This window comes from Cyprinus carpio, chromosome B17 (assembly GCF_018340385.1).
Source record: "Cyprinus carpio isolate SPL01 chromosome B17, ASM1834038v1, whole genome shotgun sequence".
In the NCBI taxonomy this organism is placed as follows: Eukaryota; Metazoa; Chordata; class Actinopteri; order Cypriniformes; family Cyprinidae; genus Cyprinus; species Cyprinus carpio.
The window spans coordinates 12,524,383-12,543,339 of NC_056613.1; the positions used below are offsets into that span (position 1 = coordinate 12,524,383).

The 18,957-nt window shown below is 36.8% G+C and overlaps 2 protein-coding genes across 2 annotated transcripts; both read right to left on the bottom strand.

Moving 5' to 3' along the window:
* Nucleotides 1-111: 111 nt before the first annotated feature.
* On the bottom strand, nucleotides 112-15,631 carry si:ch211-195o20.7 (cytospin-A). The gene is made up of 12 exons (XM_042742306.1): nucleotides 15,313-15,631; nucleotides 14,065-14,126; nucleotides 12,376-12,732; nucleotides 11,612-11,685; nucleotides 5,888-6,267; nucleotides 4,899-4,983; nucleotides 4,707-4,773; nucleotides 4,498-4,576; nucleotides 4,288-4,393; nucleotides 1,751-1,867; nucleotides 1,609-1,668; nucleotides 112-1,130 (listed from the first exon to the last, which is right to left on the bottom strand). Exons 2-12 carry the CDS (start codon nucleotides 14,102-14,104, stop codon nucleotides 1,041-1,043), a joined length of 1,455 nt encoding a protein of 484 aa, XP_042598240.1. The 5' UTR covers nucleotides 14,105-14,126; nucleotides 15,313-15,631; the 3' UTR covers nucleotides 112-1,040.
* Nucleotides 15,632-15,951: 320 nt separating this feature from the next.
* Nucleotides 15,952-17,774, bottom strand: zgc:193593 (uncharacterized protein LOC564090 homolog). Its single transcript, XM_042742307.1, has 2 exons — nucleotides 17,598-17,774; nucleotides 15,952-17,111 (listed from the first exon to the last, which is right to left on the bottom strand). The coding sequence occupies exons 1-2, from the start codon at nucleotides 17,646-17,648 to the stop codon at nucleotides 16,794-16,796; spliced, it is 369 nt and encodes a 122-aa protein (XP_042598241.1). The 5' UTR covers nucleotides 17,649-17,774; the 3' UTR covers nucleotides 15,952-16,793.
* Between the last annotated feature and the right edge of the window lie 1,183 nt (nucleotides 17,775-18,957).

An 18,957-nucleotide genomic window follows, 5' to 3' on the forward strand; every position in this document is an offset into this window, starting at 1 on the left:
ATTTTTCCTACACATTCTCACGTAAACAGTCTTGCCAAGCCTCACAAATTTGTCGGGGAAAACTGCATGTCTGAATTCGCGTTAAGAAAAACAGACCTAAACATTAAAAACAAAACATTGATTTATTAATGCTTGTCTTTGGAATCTTATTTTCCTTTAATATCTACATCACACTAATGGTACTTTGGTGTCAGAGTATCACTGATGGTTTGGGGGCTCAAAGACAACAAAACAGGATGATATTACAGCTCGGTTCCTTAATCAGATCGCAGCAAAAAACATGGCACACATACAGGAGTAATGCTTTGTGTGATTTGAGATTTATACTGTAATCCAGGTCTTACTGTATAAGAATCTGAATAAAAAAGAGCAAAATGACAAACAGACAAATTGAAACTGCAATACCAAATGAAAACCAACAGAGGGCAGAAAGCAGCAATAACAAACAAAACAGTCATTTTGATGGAGACTACTCATCCAACTCAAAACCCTTCTTTACCCTGACACTCCAGCCTTTCTTAGGAGATCTATAATACTAGGACAAGCCATTCAATAGCATTCTAGTTCATCTCAGTGATGTGAATGCAAAATTGGTGCAGGGTCCCCAGAATTAAGCAACCTGCTTGCTTCCTATTCAGGCTTTCAGTTCTTGGCACAACATTTTTGAGCTAATCACCTCAGCTGTAAATGCTGATTGGTTAATGGCACAACAAGAAAAAACAAAAAGCCATTAAGTCCATTTGACAGCTCTTCAGTATAATATAATGAAACAAGCAATTCATTTGTTGCTTGCAAGAAGTCAAAATATGTGGCAGTGTTAGCAGGCCATGCTAACCAGCAAAACCTTCTCTAATACAAACCTCTTAGTTACTTTAAAAAATCTGATCGCGGACCAACAGCTAAAGATGAACTTTCAGGTCCACTTTAAGGTTGCTTGAAGTCGTGTGGTCCCCTATGAGAATATACTGTTACTGTGGTGGAATTTTGAAAGCATTCGTGATCACGGTATAAAGGCTCAGGACGTGTATATATTCACAGTATCACATCTCAAAGTGGCGGTAGATGCTCTCTACATATTCCAGAACTCTGTGCCAGTCCGGTGCTTCTTCTTTTAGCATTTCCTCCACCGTCTGAGGAACCACAATGAAAGATAATATATCAGAAATGAACAACCACACGAAATCATACTAATAGTCATATTTGCATAATTTCCATGAATCATGTTTGAGTTATTTTTTGAATCACGATTGTGTCATTATAATATCAGCCAATCATGTCAGGCATTTACATATCCGGTCAGTCATGTCTGAGTAATTCTCTGTTTAGCCAATCATTTATGAGCCAATTACATATCTAACCAATCATATCTAAGTTATTCACATGACTATTCAATCACGATTGAGTCCTATTCACATCTTGCCTGTCAAGTTTCTTATTCTCTTCTGAAGTCAGCACCAATATCTGAAAGATTTTTTTTTTTATTCAAGCTGGAACTAATTAATAGTGCATTGCTTGATTCGTTTGGTAGTGGAATCAGGGTGTAGTAATCACATGATTGAGTTATGAAATTAAATACAACTGTTCAGAAAAAAACTCAAGTTCACCCACCAGTGATGCAGAGATTCCAAAACCTTCTCCAGTCTGGAATGCAAGAGCGAGATTCTCTTTCTGTGGATAAAATCATCACCATTATCATAACCCTTATGTTAATATGTTTGCATGCAAGCCATGTGTATGAAGTGTGTATTACCTTATTCTCTGGACTGAGTTTGTCATATGGTATGTGAGAGGGGAGGTAACTGTGGTAAATCGCACAAAAGGCCAAACCATCCACCCAGCAACTGCTGAAATTAGTTATCTCAATATTCTGAAAGAAAGACAGGGGGCAGCAAAATAAGACAGAAACAGGCAGATATCTAGACATACAGGTCCCTCTCAAAAAATTAGCATATTGTGAAAAAGTTAATTATTTTCCATAATGTAATGATAAAAATTAAACTTTCATATATTTTAGATTCATTGCACACCAACTGAAATATTTCAGGTCTTTTATTGTTTTAATACTGATGATTTTGGCATACAGCTCATGAAAACCCAAAATTCCTATCTCAAAAAATTAGCATATCATGAAAAGGTTCTCTAAACGAGCTATTAACCTAATCATCTGAATCAACTAATTAACTCTAAACACCTGCAAAAGATTCCTGAGGCTTTTAAAAACTCCCAGCCTGGTTCATTACTCAAAACCGCAATCATGGGTAAGACTGCCGACCTGACTGCTGTCCAGAAGGCCATCATTGACACCCTCAAGCGAGAGGGTAAGACACAGAAAGAAATTTCTGAACGAATAGGCTGTTCCCAGAGTGCTGTATCAAGGCACCTTAGTGGGAAGTCTGTGGGAAGGAAAAAGTGTGGCAAAAAACGCTGCACAACGAGAAGAGGTGACCGGACCCTGAGGAAGATTGTGGAGAAGGACCGATTCCAGACCTTGGGGGACCTGCGGAAGCAGTGGACTGAGTCTGGAGTAGAAACATCCAGAGCCACCGTGCACAGGCGTGTGCTTTTGAACCAGAAACAGCGGCAGAAGCGCCTGACCTGGGCTACAGAGAAGCAGCACTGGACTGTTGCTCAGTGGTCCAAAGTACTTTTTTTCGGATGAAAGCAAATTTTGCATGTCATTCGGAAATCAAGGTGCCAGAGTCTGGAGGAAGACTGGGGAGAAGGAAATGCCAAAATGCCTTGAAGTCCAGTGTCAATTACCCACAGTCAGTGATGGTCTGGGGTGCCATGTCAGCTGCTGGTGTGGGTCCACTGTGTTTTATCAAGGGCAGGGTCAATGCAGCTAGCTATCAGGAGATTTTGGAGCACTTCATGCTTCCATCTGCTGAAAAGCTTTATGGAGATGAAGATTTCGTTTTTCAGCACGACCTGGCACCTGCCCACAGTGCCAAAACCACTGGTAAATGGTTTACTGACCGTGGTATTACTGTGCTCAATTGGCCTGCCAACTCTCCTGACCTGAACCCCATAGAGAAATCTGTGTGGGATATTGTGAAGAGAAAGTTGAGAGACGCAAGACCCAACACTCTGGATGAGCTTAAGGCCGCTATCGAAGCATCCTGGGCCTCCATAACACCTCAGCAGTGCCACAGGCTGATTGCCTCCATGCCACGCAGCATTGAAGCAGTCATTTCTGCAAAAGGATTCCCGACCAAGTATTGAGTGCATAAATGAACATAATTATTTGAAGGTGACTTTTTTTGTATTAAAAACACTTTTCTTTTATTGGTCGGATGAAATATGCTAATTTTTTGAGATAGGAATTTTGGGTTTTCATGAGCTGTATGCCAAAACTCATCAGTATTAAAACAATAAAAGACCTGAAATATTTCAGTTGGTGTGCAATGAATCTAAAATATATGAAAGTTTAATTTTTATCATTACATTATGGAAAATAATGAACTTTTTCACAATATGCTAATTTTTTGAGAAGGACCTGTATATATATATATATATTCTACATGGTAAGCAAAAAAGTCCCTATTATTTTACAGATAAACACAACAGGATATACATAACCAATACAGTCTCTTATGTCCAAGGCTGCATGTTGATCAAAATACAGTAAAAACAGTGATATATAATATATATATATATATATATATATATATTATATATATATATATATATATATATTTTTTTTTTTTTTTCTCTCGATTCTTTTATTAATAGAACAACTTTTTATTTGAAATAGATTTTTTTTGTAACATTATAAGTGTCTTTACTGTCAATTTTCATTCATTTAATGCATTTTTGCTGAATGCATATATACATTTCAATATAAATATACTAATTCTGCTACATAATAAATTACTTTTAAAAAATTGTACTGACCCTAAAGTTTTAAATTGCAGTGTAAATCTAGCTTACTTGCTATTACATGTCTCAAAAAAAAAAAAAAAAAAAAAAAAAAAAAAAAACGGACCTTTAGGAAATTCAGTGACTATTTCAATCTTTAAAAAAGGCGTTTGTTGTTTCAACCCAGTAACTTATAAACATGACTTCCAGGCTTCCTCTTGCAGGCAGACTGGTAAAAAAAAAATACCCTGTGTGTCAGTCTAGAGCTTTCCAGACTGAGAAAGTGCTTTTCAGTTGTGTGTACAATGTGCATCAGACAGTCAGTGAAAGGATTGTGGGTGGTCTATACTGTCTGAGGCTAGGGGATGTGTGGCCGACTGCCAAGTTTGATCTGTCAGCTATTTAGTTTAGTTTGGTTGAATTGAGTACCTTGTATCCCTGAGTTCTGCCTTGACACCAGCAAAGCAGGGAGTTCCGCCTGGAGCTGCCATGAAGCCTCAGTGACCTGAGTCCTGATGGGAAATCCTCCTGTGTCCTGATGGGAAAGCCAATTCATGTCAGTTCTCTATTATCTGACAAATTACTATAATGTTTCTCATGAACAAAGGGTGGAAAAACAGATAACAGTGTTTGATTCACCTTGTTCTGTTGATCTGTTTTGCCACATCTAAAACCGAAGAGTTGCATGTCTGTAGGAGTGAATTCTCCACTTTCTTATCTGTTGGACATGCATAGACATGCACACGAAATAAATCATTTGCGTCCGTATGAGTTTGGTATGCTAGCAAAGGAACAAATATTCAGTGAAATCCAGTCAACTGGATATTGTGTAAATGGAACCTACACACCTCTATTGGAGCTGGTCTTGTTGTTCTGTTTGTCTGAACTTACTGCTTGAGTCTTGCTCTGAGAAGTCTGAAGTTATTAGACACCGTTTACTAATATTTACTGTTAAATATTTTAGATACATAATCATAAATATCCAAAAATGAAAGACTGAAAATAGCAGAAAAGGAAATCTTTTTAGGTTTTCTACTCACACATACTGTTGTCATAGTAACAGAAGGTTGAGAAGTACCATTAACAACAACATCAGGGTAATCTGAGGGCATCCGGCACAGGCTCCTGCAAAATGATGGAATGATCCATGAATGTAACATGGGCCACACTGTCTCTTTGACAGACTGTGGACTGTACACAATGAATCATTTAGAATCACTAAACAATGTTGTCTATCGGACAAATCAGATATGTCTAAGGCATGCATCAACTGTGCTCTTTTGATTCAGATCAACAAGAAACTTATTTATTCTTTGAGTGTTCATAATTACATCAGTAGGTAGTGATGAGTGAGCATCTGTTAAGCCCCGTTCACACCATCAGCGACTTTTTCGTTGCTTGTGGCTGGCAATTGAGGTCACTAGTGGGCGTTCTCACTACTGGTCGCCTAGTTACCCCATAACACTCCACTACAGCAGATGAATCGCGTGCTCTCCGCTGACTTCTCTGCCATTGGTTGGCGCTTGCGAAATTCGCTGCTAATTTGCATAAAGTTGAAGAATTCGGAACTTTTGTCGATTGACTCGCATCGCTTGACACGCCCACATTCCATCGCCAACGGTCACTGTGGCTCGTGTCGCTGGAAGTCGCCAGCTTTCCATTGAAAATGAATGGGATTATGTCGCTCTGTGTCGCCGGGGTTGTGAACGGGGCTTTAGAGTACTGAATTATTTTATCATTCACTCAACAGATTCATTCCAAATCAAAGCTGTTATTAACGGAAACACCATCCAAACACTAATTTAAAATACAAAGAAATACAATTAATGGCAAATTGAATGTTTGGAAATGTAAACTGATATTTCCTATTGACACACTACAGCAAAAGATAGAAATAACTGACTTAAAACCTTTATTTATTTATTTAGTTTTTAGCTGGTGAAATACTAGTGTTCTAATAATTTTGGCCACCACTGTATGTATAGGATTTATTTTTTGGCAATGTTTGACATAACTGGATAACACTCACCTTGACCTCTCTGAAGTACCAGAGATGCGCATTTCTCTTTTTCTCTTCATTTCATCAGTCCACAGTTGATCTTCTGGTCCGGTTCTCTTCCCATAACCCTCCACTTGTCTCTCTAGGCCCCTCATTGCCGGCGCCCCCTGGTGGCTGCCTGTGACCTGCTTCAGTTTCTGCTTGCTCTGCTCCAGCTCAATTCTGAGGCTCTCCAATTGACTTTCGACCTCCTGGCGACTCTGCAAGGCATTGGCTAGCTGTGTGCCCAGGTCCTGCCTTGCTGCTCTTAAAGTACTTAGCTCTTCCTCAGCTTCTGCCCTCAGTCTGTCTGAAACCACCAGCGCCACCTTCAGGTCAGCCTGGAATTGCTGCCACTCCTCACGTTCTGCCTACAGAATGAGATAACAATAATCATATTAATTAGTATGTTATCAATTTAAATATTATACGTATATATAATTAAATAACTACAATATTAAATTATTCTAACTAATAAAAATAAATCTTTTAATTAAATGTTTTATAATAAAATAAATACAATATATTCAAATCTATATACCAATTTGATGGGAACATTGCTGTTCACATATGCTAAAAAAGAAAAAAAAGAAAGAAAAAAAAACCTGTTTCTCAAGGTGTCTTTACTCTATTCCAAAACAGACAGTATTACTAGGAGGAAGTGGGTCTCTGGTCTTTGAGATCAGAGCAGTAGACCCAGGATATGATTGTTTTCCTCTTGGATAGAGTTGTGACTCAGCTGTGATTCTATGAGGTCAAAAGGTTTGTTGTGAATCTCACCGCTATGGTGATCATACTGTGCTGATGTCCACCGCTTACTGTTTGCTAAACACACACTTACACACAATATGCTTACATTAAACTTCACTCTTAGAAATCTGAGCTTGTTCTGCACGTCTCAGCAAGATCAGTAATGAGTGCTCTTTCAGAGACACGAAACGTATCCTGTACTATTTACATGCAGTGGTCCAGGGCCATTTCATATTCACACACACACACACACACACACACACTCAGGAATCCTTCTCTGCTTGCAGCCTTGTGCATGTCCTGACAATAAAGTGATTTCTCAGTAGTTAGATGTCAAGAAATACAAGTGATTGTCTAGAATAATAGCACATGTAAACACAAAATTTAATTTTATCACAATTTAAAAACATCATGACTGATCATTCTTTCTTTCTCTCTCTTTCATCATCTATTTCATTTCTTGTCTCTCTCTCATTAGAACTGACTGAAACTCTGTGCTGATTCAGCCAGAGAGAAACTGACTCATATAAAGACAAATGACTGACTACTAAAGTTATCGAAGTGAGTGACTCGTTATTGTGAAAAATCAAATTACAATAACATAAAACAGAGAAAGGTGAGGACAATATGCAGGCAAAGTCATTTAGGACAAAAGATTCCAAAATCGAGGGGAAATTCATAAGAAAAAAAGAAAAGAAAAAGTTAATAAGATGAAAGGGTGGAGAACAACTACTGTATGTAGAAACTTTGAGACATAAGACCAACTGGAAGACTGCTATGAGATAGAGCTATTATTTTGTGAGAAACAAAGAAAAAATCTACATTAAACAAAAATACTGGTATGTTACCTTTAGCCAAAGTTATAAAATTATATGGTTCTTGACTTCTGTGATGTTTATTTTAATGGATTTACAATGTAAGCATCATAACAGCGAAAGCATCATAAGTATGTATACATTGATACTATATGCTTGTTTTCATAAATTTGACATTAGAACCTTAGCCTGAAAAAGGTTGAAGACCCCAGCTTTGTCTAAACAAATAACACTGAAGGAGGATGGAAACAGAGTAGGAGGAGAGAGAGAGAGAGAGAGAGCAGGGAAAGTCTCAGGACCCTCTTCATCACTCCGAGGCCTCCAGAACCCAGCTGGAGCTGATTATAGCAAGAATACACAACATTACACCTTCTCTGACACACTCATAAGAGTCTATCTAATATAGGAACACAGACATTGGGGGGTATTTAGGTATTTCTGCAATGTGTTTAAATTTTAAACCCTTTAAAATATTTGGCAAAGCACAATGTAAAATTGTTGACTACACACTTTGTAGTATTTTATGCACTACAATTATTCTTTTTTTATATAATCTGTAGTTTAACTTATTTATGTTACAATTAATATTTCAAACCAGTATTAAATATCTCGCTTCTGGAATACACTAAAGAATGCACTACATGTTGTATAATATGTGACCCTGGACCACAAAACCAGTCTTAAGTCACTGTGGTATATTTGTAGCAATAGCCAAAAAATACACTGTATGGGTCAAAATTATAGATTTTTCTTTTATGCCAAAAATCATTAGGATATTAGGTAAAGATCAAGTTCCATAAAGATATTTTGAAAATTTCCTACTGTAAATATATCAAAACTTAATTTTTGATTAGTAATATGCATTGCTAAGAACTTCATTTTGACAAATTTAAAGGTGATTTTCTCACTATTTAGATTTTTTTTGCACCCTCAGATTCCAGATTTTCAAATTGTTGTATCTCGGCCAAATATTGTGCTATCATAACAAACAATACATCAATGGAAAGCTTATGTATTCATCTTTGAGATGGTGCACAAATCTCAATTTCAAAAAATCGACCCTTATGACTGGTTTTGTGGACCAGGGTCACATATCTGAACAGATTTTAAAACACTAGGCGTCATACATCTGCTGACTTTGTAAATGGCTACAACAAGAAAAAAAATCTAAATGACTGAAAATCAGACTTTCAAGTTATTCCAAAATCGGAACAACAAACTCAGGCAAAAACATGTGCCTCGTTGCGAGGGGATGCATGCCAAATGAAAACAATGTTTTATAAAATCAGCTCAAAATATCAAACACATTTGATATCCTCCGACTGGAATCAGTGAGCGACTCAATCAGTCAGAAGCTAAAAAATCTGTCTGTGCCCATTTTACACTATGCCATTTTCTGCTCTGACTGACCAAAATCTGCAAGCTGTCTTTGACTTTCTGCAACTAGCTTCAGGGCAAAAGTTTTGTAGTGTATTCCAGCTTTTTAAGGAAATGAAAAGACCAGTGATTATTACTAGTGATATAACGCATCCTCAATGACTTCATAATAAGAACGGTCTGTCACAGGAGGGATTTTCAAGCATTTTACCTTATGATGCAAAATAACTCTATTCCTATTAGCCGGTTTAATTCCTGAACCATTTGCTGTGAAAAGACACTTAGTTTTATTGATGAATAAGAACGCAGTGCAACAACATTAACACATGTTGGCAATCATCCAACCTTTTTTAAGTCATTAAATTCTGTCTTTCTCTGCTCACACTCACAGCTTTCCAGTCATCCAGACAGGACAGAAAATGACCTCACCTCCCTCTCACTCTCGCTCTCTCTCTCTGGACAGTGGTGATGTTTTAGACATCAGCTCATTGACTCAGTGGGATTTCTAAGGAAGTACCACACCCATGATGATAAGAAGCTTTTTTTTTTTTTTTTTTAGGGTTTTCGTACAGTGTGTGTGGGGGTGGATAGAGTGTGACTCTCTCACCCTACTTGACAACCCCTCGCACACACATACACACTACATAATTGCTACACTCGACTACACACACAGAAAAGCACCCACAGTCAAGTGCGTCTGACACAATGGTCTAATACACTTTGGAAAGCTTTTTCCAGCCGAACCCAAAGCCAGCGTGTGACTCCTGCATTCAGCGCAGTCCATCTGGAACTGATCCGTCAGCTTCTTACGTTCATAATGTGTGTGTGTAAGATTGAAACAAAAGCTGCAGATGAAGGGACCCACCACCACCCATCAAACACACACACACACCCATAACATATTTTGTGCTTTGTGAGTATAGTCATTGTTAGCACATGGGTTTTAGCATTTTAGCAATGTCCAGCAGAGCGAGAGAGATGGTTGACATTGCGTGAGAGATTTAGGTCAAAATGAAACAGGGAATATTACACAGAGAGTGACTCTAAATCTTATGAGTGAATATGAAAGTTGTCATATACATGTTCATCATCTCTGTCTTCTGGAGAAAGCGCACAACAGCAAGGCCAATTGTAGTCTACTTTTGGCCTTGCTGTTGTACGCATGCTGGACACATGCTGGATGAAATCATGCTACAATTGCATTTATTTGGCTTTGTCAGTCTGACTTTAAAAAATAAAAAATAAAAAAACATCGGGAAAACTCTGCAAAACTCTGATTTCAGACAGATTAAAGGGTCATTTTAATGAAATTTTGTGGAAATAGTGACTGAAGTTTCATTTGTATTCTGACATATATCCAAGTTAAATGGCATCTTGAATGGTGTATGTACAGCAGGACTGTTTTGGGAATTTATTGGATTGTTGTCATTTGCTAATTATTGTCCCGCTCTTGCACCAGTGCACAAAAAATTGATTGTGAGAGGGAGGGGAAGTTAATTTTTTCTGATTAAAGATTATGAGGGCACATGAGTTTTTTTTTATTATATGCACAGATAAATCATTTATAATAAACACTGCAATTTCATAAAAAAATTAAATTTAAATTGAAAAGATCAATTGGCCAGAGGATAACTAGTCCTCCAACTGAGCCTGGTTTCTCCCAATGTCTGTTGCAAAATAATATAACTGCCCTGACACTATTGGATCAGAACAAAACTTGAACTGAATTGAGCTGAATAATGGCACTACTGTCTGAACTTTACACAGTTATTGAACTGAACTGAACCAACACTGAACTGACTGGAGCTGAATAATAACACTACTGTCTTGCCTCAGAATTTTTCCAATTTTTGAAGTTTGCATGATTGAGTCTTTAATTTCCTGTTTAATACTGTAAAGCTGCTTTGAAATAATCACTATTGTAAAAAAACACTATAAAATAAAGGAGACTTGATTGTCCTATTATTAATTTGGTTCAACTAAGTTCATGTAAGCGTGATTAGTGGTTGAGTTGATTTGTAAAGATATGTTAGAAGGCTGGGCAGTAACACACATTCACTCTGTTGTTTGGTCAGTGAGTCGTTACATGCTGACTTCTGCTGTCACAGTGGCCAAACAAAAAAGTTTTGTTCTTGCAAGAGCTGAACAGAATTTCCCACATCCCCCTCAGTATCTCCCGTTCACTCCCTGTTTCCATCTGCGTCTCAATTACTCCTACTACTTCTGCAGGCCTGACAGCCTGTATAGGTACTTTAAGACCAGAGAACTGTTTTGTTGTTTTACAAGTTGCTCTAACTAATTTGAATAAACTTTCTCTTTCTTTCATACTAAATCTATCTATTCAGAAATCTATGCAAGGAATAATGATTTCCTTTGCTGTCCCTTTCTTTATCCTCCCTCTCTTCCTCATTCCTGTCAAAAATAGATTTTTTTAAATCTGATTCCTTGAGACTATCAGATTAGGCCCATGTTAGAGAACCATAACATAAACACAAACGCTCACAAAAACAATGTCCATTCCTCAGCTAAGACAGGAAAGGAGTCATTTGTAGGATTGCATGTCCTATAAGCCTTTGCTGAAGCTGACAGGCTGTTATCAGACAATCCTTGACCTGCACTTCTGTGAACAATGTGTCAACAATGTCTTCAAAAGAGGGAATTTTAGAAACCAAAGTGTCAAGCACAAACTGAATGTCAGGATTTGGAGCAGCTGAGACACAATGTGTCAGTTGAGAGTACATGGATGCTACAAAAAGAAGCAAATGTGATTCACCTGAATCTTCTCCTTACAACTTCTCAGTTCCTCCTTCATCTTCTCCCTCTCCACCAGAAAACATTTTAACAAATCTGAAAAACATACAAAAAATGGTTCTCAATATTAATCACATTATAAATAATATTAGTATTTGCTATGCACATAATAAAGCAATAAACCACAAAAGGAAATGTGTTACTTTAAGTTTACAACAGTAGTAAAACCATTGCAGTGCATGACCTCAAATGGTTTACTGCCTTTATAAACCCACAGGAATATGATAAAAGTGATACAACTGTTTAATAAACACTATGCAAACAGCAGCTGTGAATAAAAATCTATAAAGGTATTAGTGGTTTTTAAAAGGTTATTCTTCAGGACCCAGATTTAATATTGGATATCAAGTGGCATAAATAAAATAAAATAAAATAAATAAAATAAATAAGTTATATTTGATGTACTCTGGGTTGTATTTCCTTTTACGGTTTTCGAAAATGTCTAAATCTTCTGCAAAGCGATTTCAACAACAAAAGACAAGCCAAATATAAATATGCACGCTTATTTGGTTAACTGCATTTTATTATTTGCATTGAGCATTTTTTCCTTCCTGCTGTCCATGATCAGAACAGATGAGACCCCTGAATGTATGTACAGTAATACACTGAGAATGTTATTATGTGTACAACATTTATTCAACATGTTTAAGAGTATATGTAGTTAATGTAAACATGTACATGCTTCATTTGATGAATGAATGGAAATAGTGTGACTGTCTATCTCACCATTTAATATGTGCGTGGATTCTTCAATGTTGTTCAGCTGCAGTGTGTTCAAACACTCCTGTAGAAGGTTTGGGTCCACTTCTGTGTCTCCATTCATACACGCATCTGAGGGATAAGACACCTGCCCAGGTGATTCTGTCATCTTAAGTTCCTCCTCAGCCTCCTTTTCAGGCCCTGTCCTGCAGTCCAGCAATGGCTCGTCATTCTGATTGGTGGAGCTCAGAGCGTCTTGAGCTGTTTCAGGGGTGGCTGTGCTTGTACAGTTGGAAATGGACACCAATTGTGTGGTTGGTGAGCAGGTAGTAACAACACTATATGGTGAGGTGGGAGGTGTTTCATATGTTTCCGCTGCAGTGCCTATAGTGAGAGAGAGGATGAGCTCTTAGAATTGACAGATGTCCATTAAAATAAAACATTTCCTGACATGATAACTTCTGTATGTAGATTAGTCTGTCATAGAAATGAAATTTTATTTCTGTTATTCATAGGATGTTCAGAGTGTGGTTAATATATAAATGGTTTCAGGAGACAAGAAGACACTGTCTGGGTACAGAATTATGTGACTACCAAATGAAATCTAATACAGATTTTTTTGTCTCTTTACCCTTTATATAGATAAAACAAACTACCTAACCAAACACATTTCTTTTCTTCCTTTTACATACAAAACATCTAAACATCTTTTAAAAGAATGACTCAAGATTTTTTTTAATGCATTTTAAAATGCATTTTTAAATAATAATAATAAATAAATAAAAATAAATTGCATGCATTTCTTTTCTTACATTTCCTTCTCAGATCAGTCAACTTAGTAAGAATTCTGTATGAAGGACATAATAACTAGATTTTAAGCAGAATTTTTCCATTATTTTGAGAGTCCATGGAAGCTCTTTGCATTTTGTATTATAATTTTTTTTTTTTTTGCTATTCCCTTAAGCTCTGTAAAATCCATCATCATCAAACAATGTTGTATATAATTTCCATTGTAATGTTGCAATAAAAAAGAAAATCTATTTATTTTTCATACTCCATTGGTAAATTTTGGCAAAAAACAACTTACATTTTTATCTGTTCTTTGCACAAAGCTATTTTATAGCTTCATAAAAACTAAATTTATGACACTTGCACCATGTACAAAAGTAAATCACACGAGTTTGGAATGAGTAAATTAATAATTTTGGTTAAACTAATCATTTATGAAAAAAGATTTCTAAAAAAAGGCAGGTTTCACTATTTGCTTTTTTTGAATAAGAACCAACAGGAACAGATTTGATTGAACACGTGTGAGTGTGTGCGTGGGTGTTCTTCATTAAGAAGTCTTTGTCTTCTCTCTTGGTGGGAAAGGTTTGCTGAGTCAGTGAGTCTGAGGGCTCTGGACACCACCAATAACAGGGAAGAATGTACAATACAGTATTCCAATAATGACTCTTTCTCTCTCTCTTACATTTAATAACTCTCCTGCAGTTCTTTCTTTTTCAATATTCAACATTCACATACCTGCTTCACACAGCACTCTTTTCTTTCCTTATTTTTTATGTTTATATATCTCTCTGTCTCTGTTGATATTTTTTCTCTTTTGAAAAAATATTTTGTATGTCCCTGCACCTTGGGGGTATCTCAATAAAACACAGAATATGTGTGTGTGTGTGTGTGTGTGTGTGTGTGTACTTGTTGTCAAGAGCAAGTTACCTGAAGACCCATGTCGCTCTCTTCCAGAGTTATTCCCCATGTTACCAACAGCTTGTTTCACTCTAGAGGATGAGTCAAAAAAAATCATACACATAATTTATTCACACACGTGGTCTTTGTCCAACTCTGGATCTAATATCCAAATAACAGAGTGGTGTTTCCAAATCTACATATCAGTAACTCAGTAAAGTAATATATATATAAGATTTTGTATTACTATTTCTGCTCGTACTGAGTTCTGAGAAATTCAGAAAGCTCTGCACCAATGGCAGGGAAATTTGAATGAGGTTTGAGGTAAACTTTGCATGAAAATGCAAAAGCCCATCGACAGTGCTAAACTTACATTGCTGTGAGAGACCAGGGAGTGTTGTAAAATTATATTCTATATGTCAATTCAAAATCAATAACATATAGAATATAAAATTGGGTCTTGTAGGCTACAGAAGAGACATACTAATAATCCCTTTGGCTTATTAATATTCACAGTTTTTGCTGGTCAACATAATATCAAGACAACTGATAAATGGCACCATTTGATTGGTTTCTAAAGAACCCAACAATAATGACATTAACTTACATCACTGTATGTTCAACAGGTAAAGTAAACTGTACTGTTTGCATAATAATAAGTAGACACTCAGTCTAAAGTGTACAACGTATAGGATTGTTTTTTTAAAGAAACAAAACAAACAAGGAATTAAATTTGCTATCATTTTGATCCCAACAGAACTAGCATGACGATTTTAAGAATTACTGTTAATACTGATAATACTACTAACAGTTTTAATAACGTAGGCTAATTGTTTTTATTGCTTAGTATGTAAAAATATTTTTGTAGTCTAATCAGTTTAATTAATTAATAGGCTACTGTTGTAATCTAATAGAACAGATCAGGATTAAAACAACAATTAACCACTTCACACCCCCCCCCCCATTTCTAATTAGTTAAAACTTACTTACAGCAGTTACAACACTTAATTTCCAGCCTCTACTAGCCTACTTTATAGCTAAATTACTTATAATACCACTTCAGTGAACCAGGAACTTTTAATAAGTTAATGAAGTCGTAATAACAACACCAACTTTAAAGCAAGATAATAAAAACAAGCAATTGACAAGATTACACGAACAGACAGCATTACAATACAGGATAAAATTTACCGCATATAATTCTTATACAAATGACTAATATATATACCCATACGATAGCGAAAACAATAATAATGGATAGTTTTGTCGCTTACACACCTAATCGAAGGTCTTGTATTCACCGGGACAGACTTCCAAGTTCTACATGTTGTCGCTGGTGGAGTCGCACCGCTTTAAGGGACGAGAGCAGAGCATGAGCAGACTGCAGGATGTGGGTATGAAGCCCGGTTAAAAACCGTCCTTTTGCCCCCTCATGAGGACTGAGGAGTAACGTTAGTCAACTGCTGGAGACGGCGTGAACTAGATCTAGTTTCATTCAAATGATCTTATTGTCCTCAGCTTTTGAAGGAGCGACAAATCACATTTAACAGCCTGTGTAACGTTAATTCACTCTTTCCATCAGGAGTCACGTGTGAGTACAGTCTTCTCATAAACATCATCATTATTATGTGTTATGTTAGTTCAGGTGAATAATTTATAAAGCTTAACGAACTCTATAAGCAGACTGTCAGTTCACCCTAACCTTCATTTCTGACCTGATGCTGACCCTAATCCTAATTTAAAGGCTTACCTTGAGGAGCAACAGACGTTTATGATAATGTCATTTAGCTTTTAGCTTATCTGACCTAAATGACTACAATGCAATAAACTTAAGTGAAAAAAAAAAACATAAACAAAAACATACACCGTGAAACTAAATGACTTTTGATTATGAAATGATTTTTATATATACATATATATATATATTTATTTTTATTGCATAACATGTAAATTCATACACAGCATTTTTTTTTTGTATTGTTTTATAAGATAGACACCGATATTAGGGCTGTAATACTGTAGCCATATAAAACAGCTAAAATAAGCATTTAAAAAGATTATACATAGTACAAAACATAACGGAACAAGCATCCCAAATATCTGCATGTAGTTGCATTCTGTGTGCTGTATACAGTACTGTTTTTAACACACCCTATTCTCTCTGGAAGACCTGAAAATCAAGTCAATAAATCAGCTCCTGACTCATTCACAGCCTACCTGTATGTTTATATCCCATTAACAAGCCCTAGTAAATAAATTCAGCAAACTAATCTTCAGGAAGTGGTTTAGCTTGGAAACATGCCTGTCACGGTGGGTGTTATTGTGACTGTAAATACATTTCTAAGTAAAGAGCCAGTCATTAGGACGCAATTGACCAACGTGCAAATTATTCTTGGTATGTGGGCTTGATTCAGCATATTAAAATTCAGTGGATTTCAGAATATCACTCCAGCATGATATCATCAAACCAATATGCCTGTATATTTAGACATATTTTTAAAAAATGCAGGTGATTTTTTACAAGGATGTCAGCTTAATGTATGACTCATCAGCAAACCGACAGTTGGTCGTTATCACATATCTGCTGAATCATTTGTGCAAAACCTCATAAATACACACAATCTAATCAGGGCAAACTGGCTTTCTTGTACAAAGGCACTTCCAAATAACCACAGACTAAATTATTGACTATGCTCCATCTTACACAGTAAGACCTCACAAGTCCCTTGTATGGCTGAAGGTTTTTTTTTTGTTTGTTTTCATATGTCAGGTGATGCCTTCACAGGTTGCTCGGTGTCAACTGTGCTTTTGATTGGTTGATCCTGTTCATCTTTTTTGACGGATGCCATTGAAGTCTTGGCTGAATCCAGACGGGCTCGACCTGGGGAACCAGGGCTATCGACATTAATGGCAGGTTTGGACATCCAGTGCAGGATGCGTGTGGAAGGACGGTGGTGAACAGCGAGCTGGCGAGAGCTGTATCCAGACATCGCAATTCCCAATGCACCCAGAAAAACAGCCACCCGCGGCACTACGAGATCGTGAGCACTTTGGGTCACAGTCTGTACGGCGGACGTCTGTAAGAGAGTGGTTATATTGTATGATGAACTGAAAAACATTAACCTTCAGGTCACGTTCAATTAGAAACACCTTAACCTGTCTGACTGATGACTCATTTAGTTTGGCTGTGAAATATTAAATGGTTAAATAATTAAAGATCTCACTAAAGAAAATCATCATGATAATTCAACAACTTAAAATGGATTGTAATTACAACAGTTTTCTAATGCAATAATGGTCAATTAAAGGCCTAATTTGAGATAATAGCGATTGAAATCAGACCATGTGGAACGTTGTAAAAATTCTTGAATTATAGAACAAAAAGATTATTCACCATTACATCAACATCCAGGAAGCTTAATGAGTTTAGCCCTGCAGTTCTGCCCCAATGTAGGTGTAAATACACATACATATACAAAACTTTAAATCATCTGCAGATGATTCTTTCAGTTTATCTGTATGTTTCTGATTTTTTTTTTTATTCATAAGATTCTTTTACTCACCTGCAAGCAGCGGATGTGTCCTAAAGTAGGACGCGAGAGACCAAAAAACATATCAATTTAGTCCCTAGGCCTTGTGAGCAGGACCTCTTCCTCTGGTTCCTTGTTTCTCTCCTTCTGAAGGGAGGCTTCTCAGAGAATAGTGCTCACTCTGGTAGGACTGCACGTCTATCACTGTCTTGCTCAGATCAGAGCTTATATAGAGAGAGAGGCCCCGTCTGTCTGTCTCGGTCTCAATGAGATTACCAAAATGAGGCTAGCACGCACTTGGACATGCTAGTTATGACGACAGTGGCAACTGTGAGGGACGCAGGGTTAAGTTGTTGTGACGGATGACATCCTTGTATAGCCTGGCATGTGTACTGTAAAGCCGGAAAGGGCTATAAAGTCTAGTCACAGAGGTCAGAGGTGACCCAGTTGTCAGAACAAAAACAAAATTACAAACTAAACTAAAAAAAAGTATAATTTTGAATATATTTATTTGAATATGTTTTAAAATTGAATTTACTCCTGTGATGACAGTGCTGAATTTTCTGCAGCCATTACTTCAGTCTTCAGTGTCACATGATACTTTAGAAATCATTCCAATACAATGATTTGGTACTCAAGAAACATTTATTATTATCAATGTTGATAACAGTTAATATATTTTTATTTATACAAGAGGCTTTACTGTAGCTCAAACATTAATGTAATGCAATGGAAAGGGATATTTTTTTCGGACCCTAGGCTTATGGATGCTTGTGAAGATTCTAGAAACAAAAACTGTTTATTGCAGATGTTTCTGCCACAATTTTGTCTCACTTACTCACCTAGTTAAATATCTGTTTGTTGCTACACTTCTAAATGAACCTGTCTGGAGTTTTGCCTGAGGGTAGAGAACATAATAAACGGGACAGCAGAATATTGTCTTTCCCAACACAGTACTGTAGACCCTTCAACGGCAGTGTTTTATCTATCTGAGTTCAGGGCCTCACTGGGGACTGACAAATCTTGTGTTTTATGAGGACCTGTTAAATAAATAGGCCTCACTCAGTGGCAGATCATTTAGTATGTTTAAATTAAATTGCTTTTCCGAGCACTTCTGACTGGCAGATATTCGCTCCACCTCTTTGCAGGATTGCTTCTCATCTTCTGAGTGGATATTCAGTCCTGATCCATAAACCGTAAACCAATAAACTGCGATATTAAAGCTGCAGTGAGCCTTTAGTCTGATGATATGCTGCGTTTACTGCTAAAACAAGATGATTAGCTATTTTTTTGTTCTTTTCAGCTGCTACTGTATAATACCATCATCACACCTGCTGTGTCTTTCGCACCATATTCCAGCTGGTGTAAGGAAATAATTCTGAGAGAAATGGCA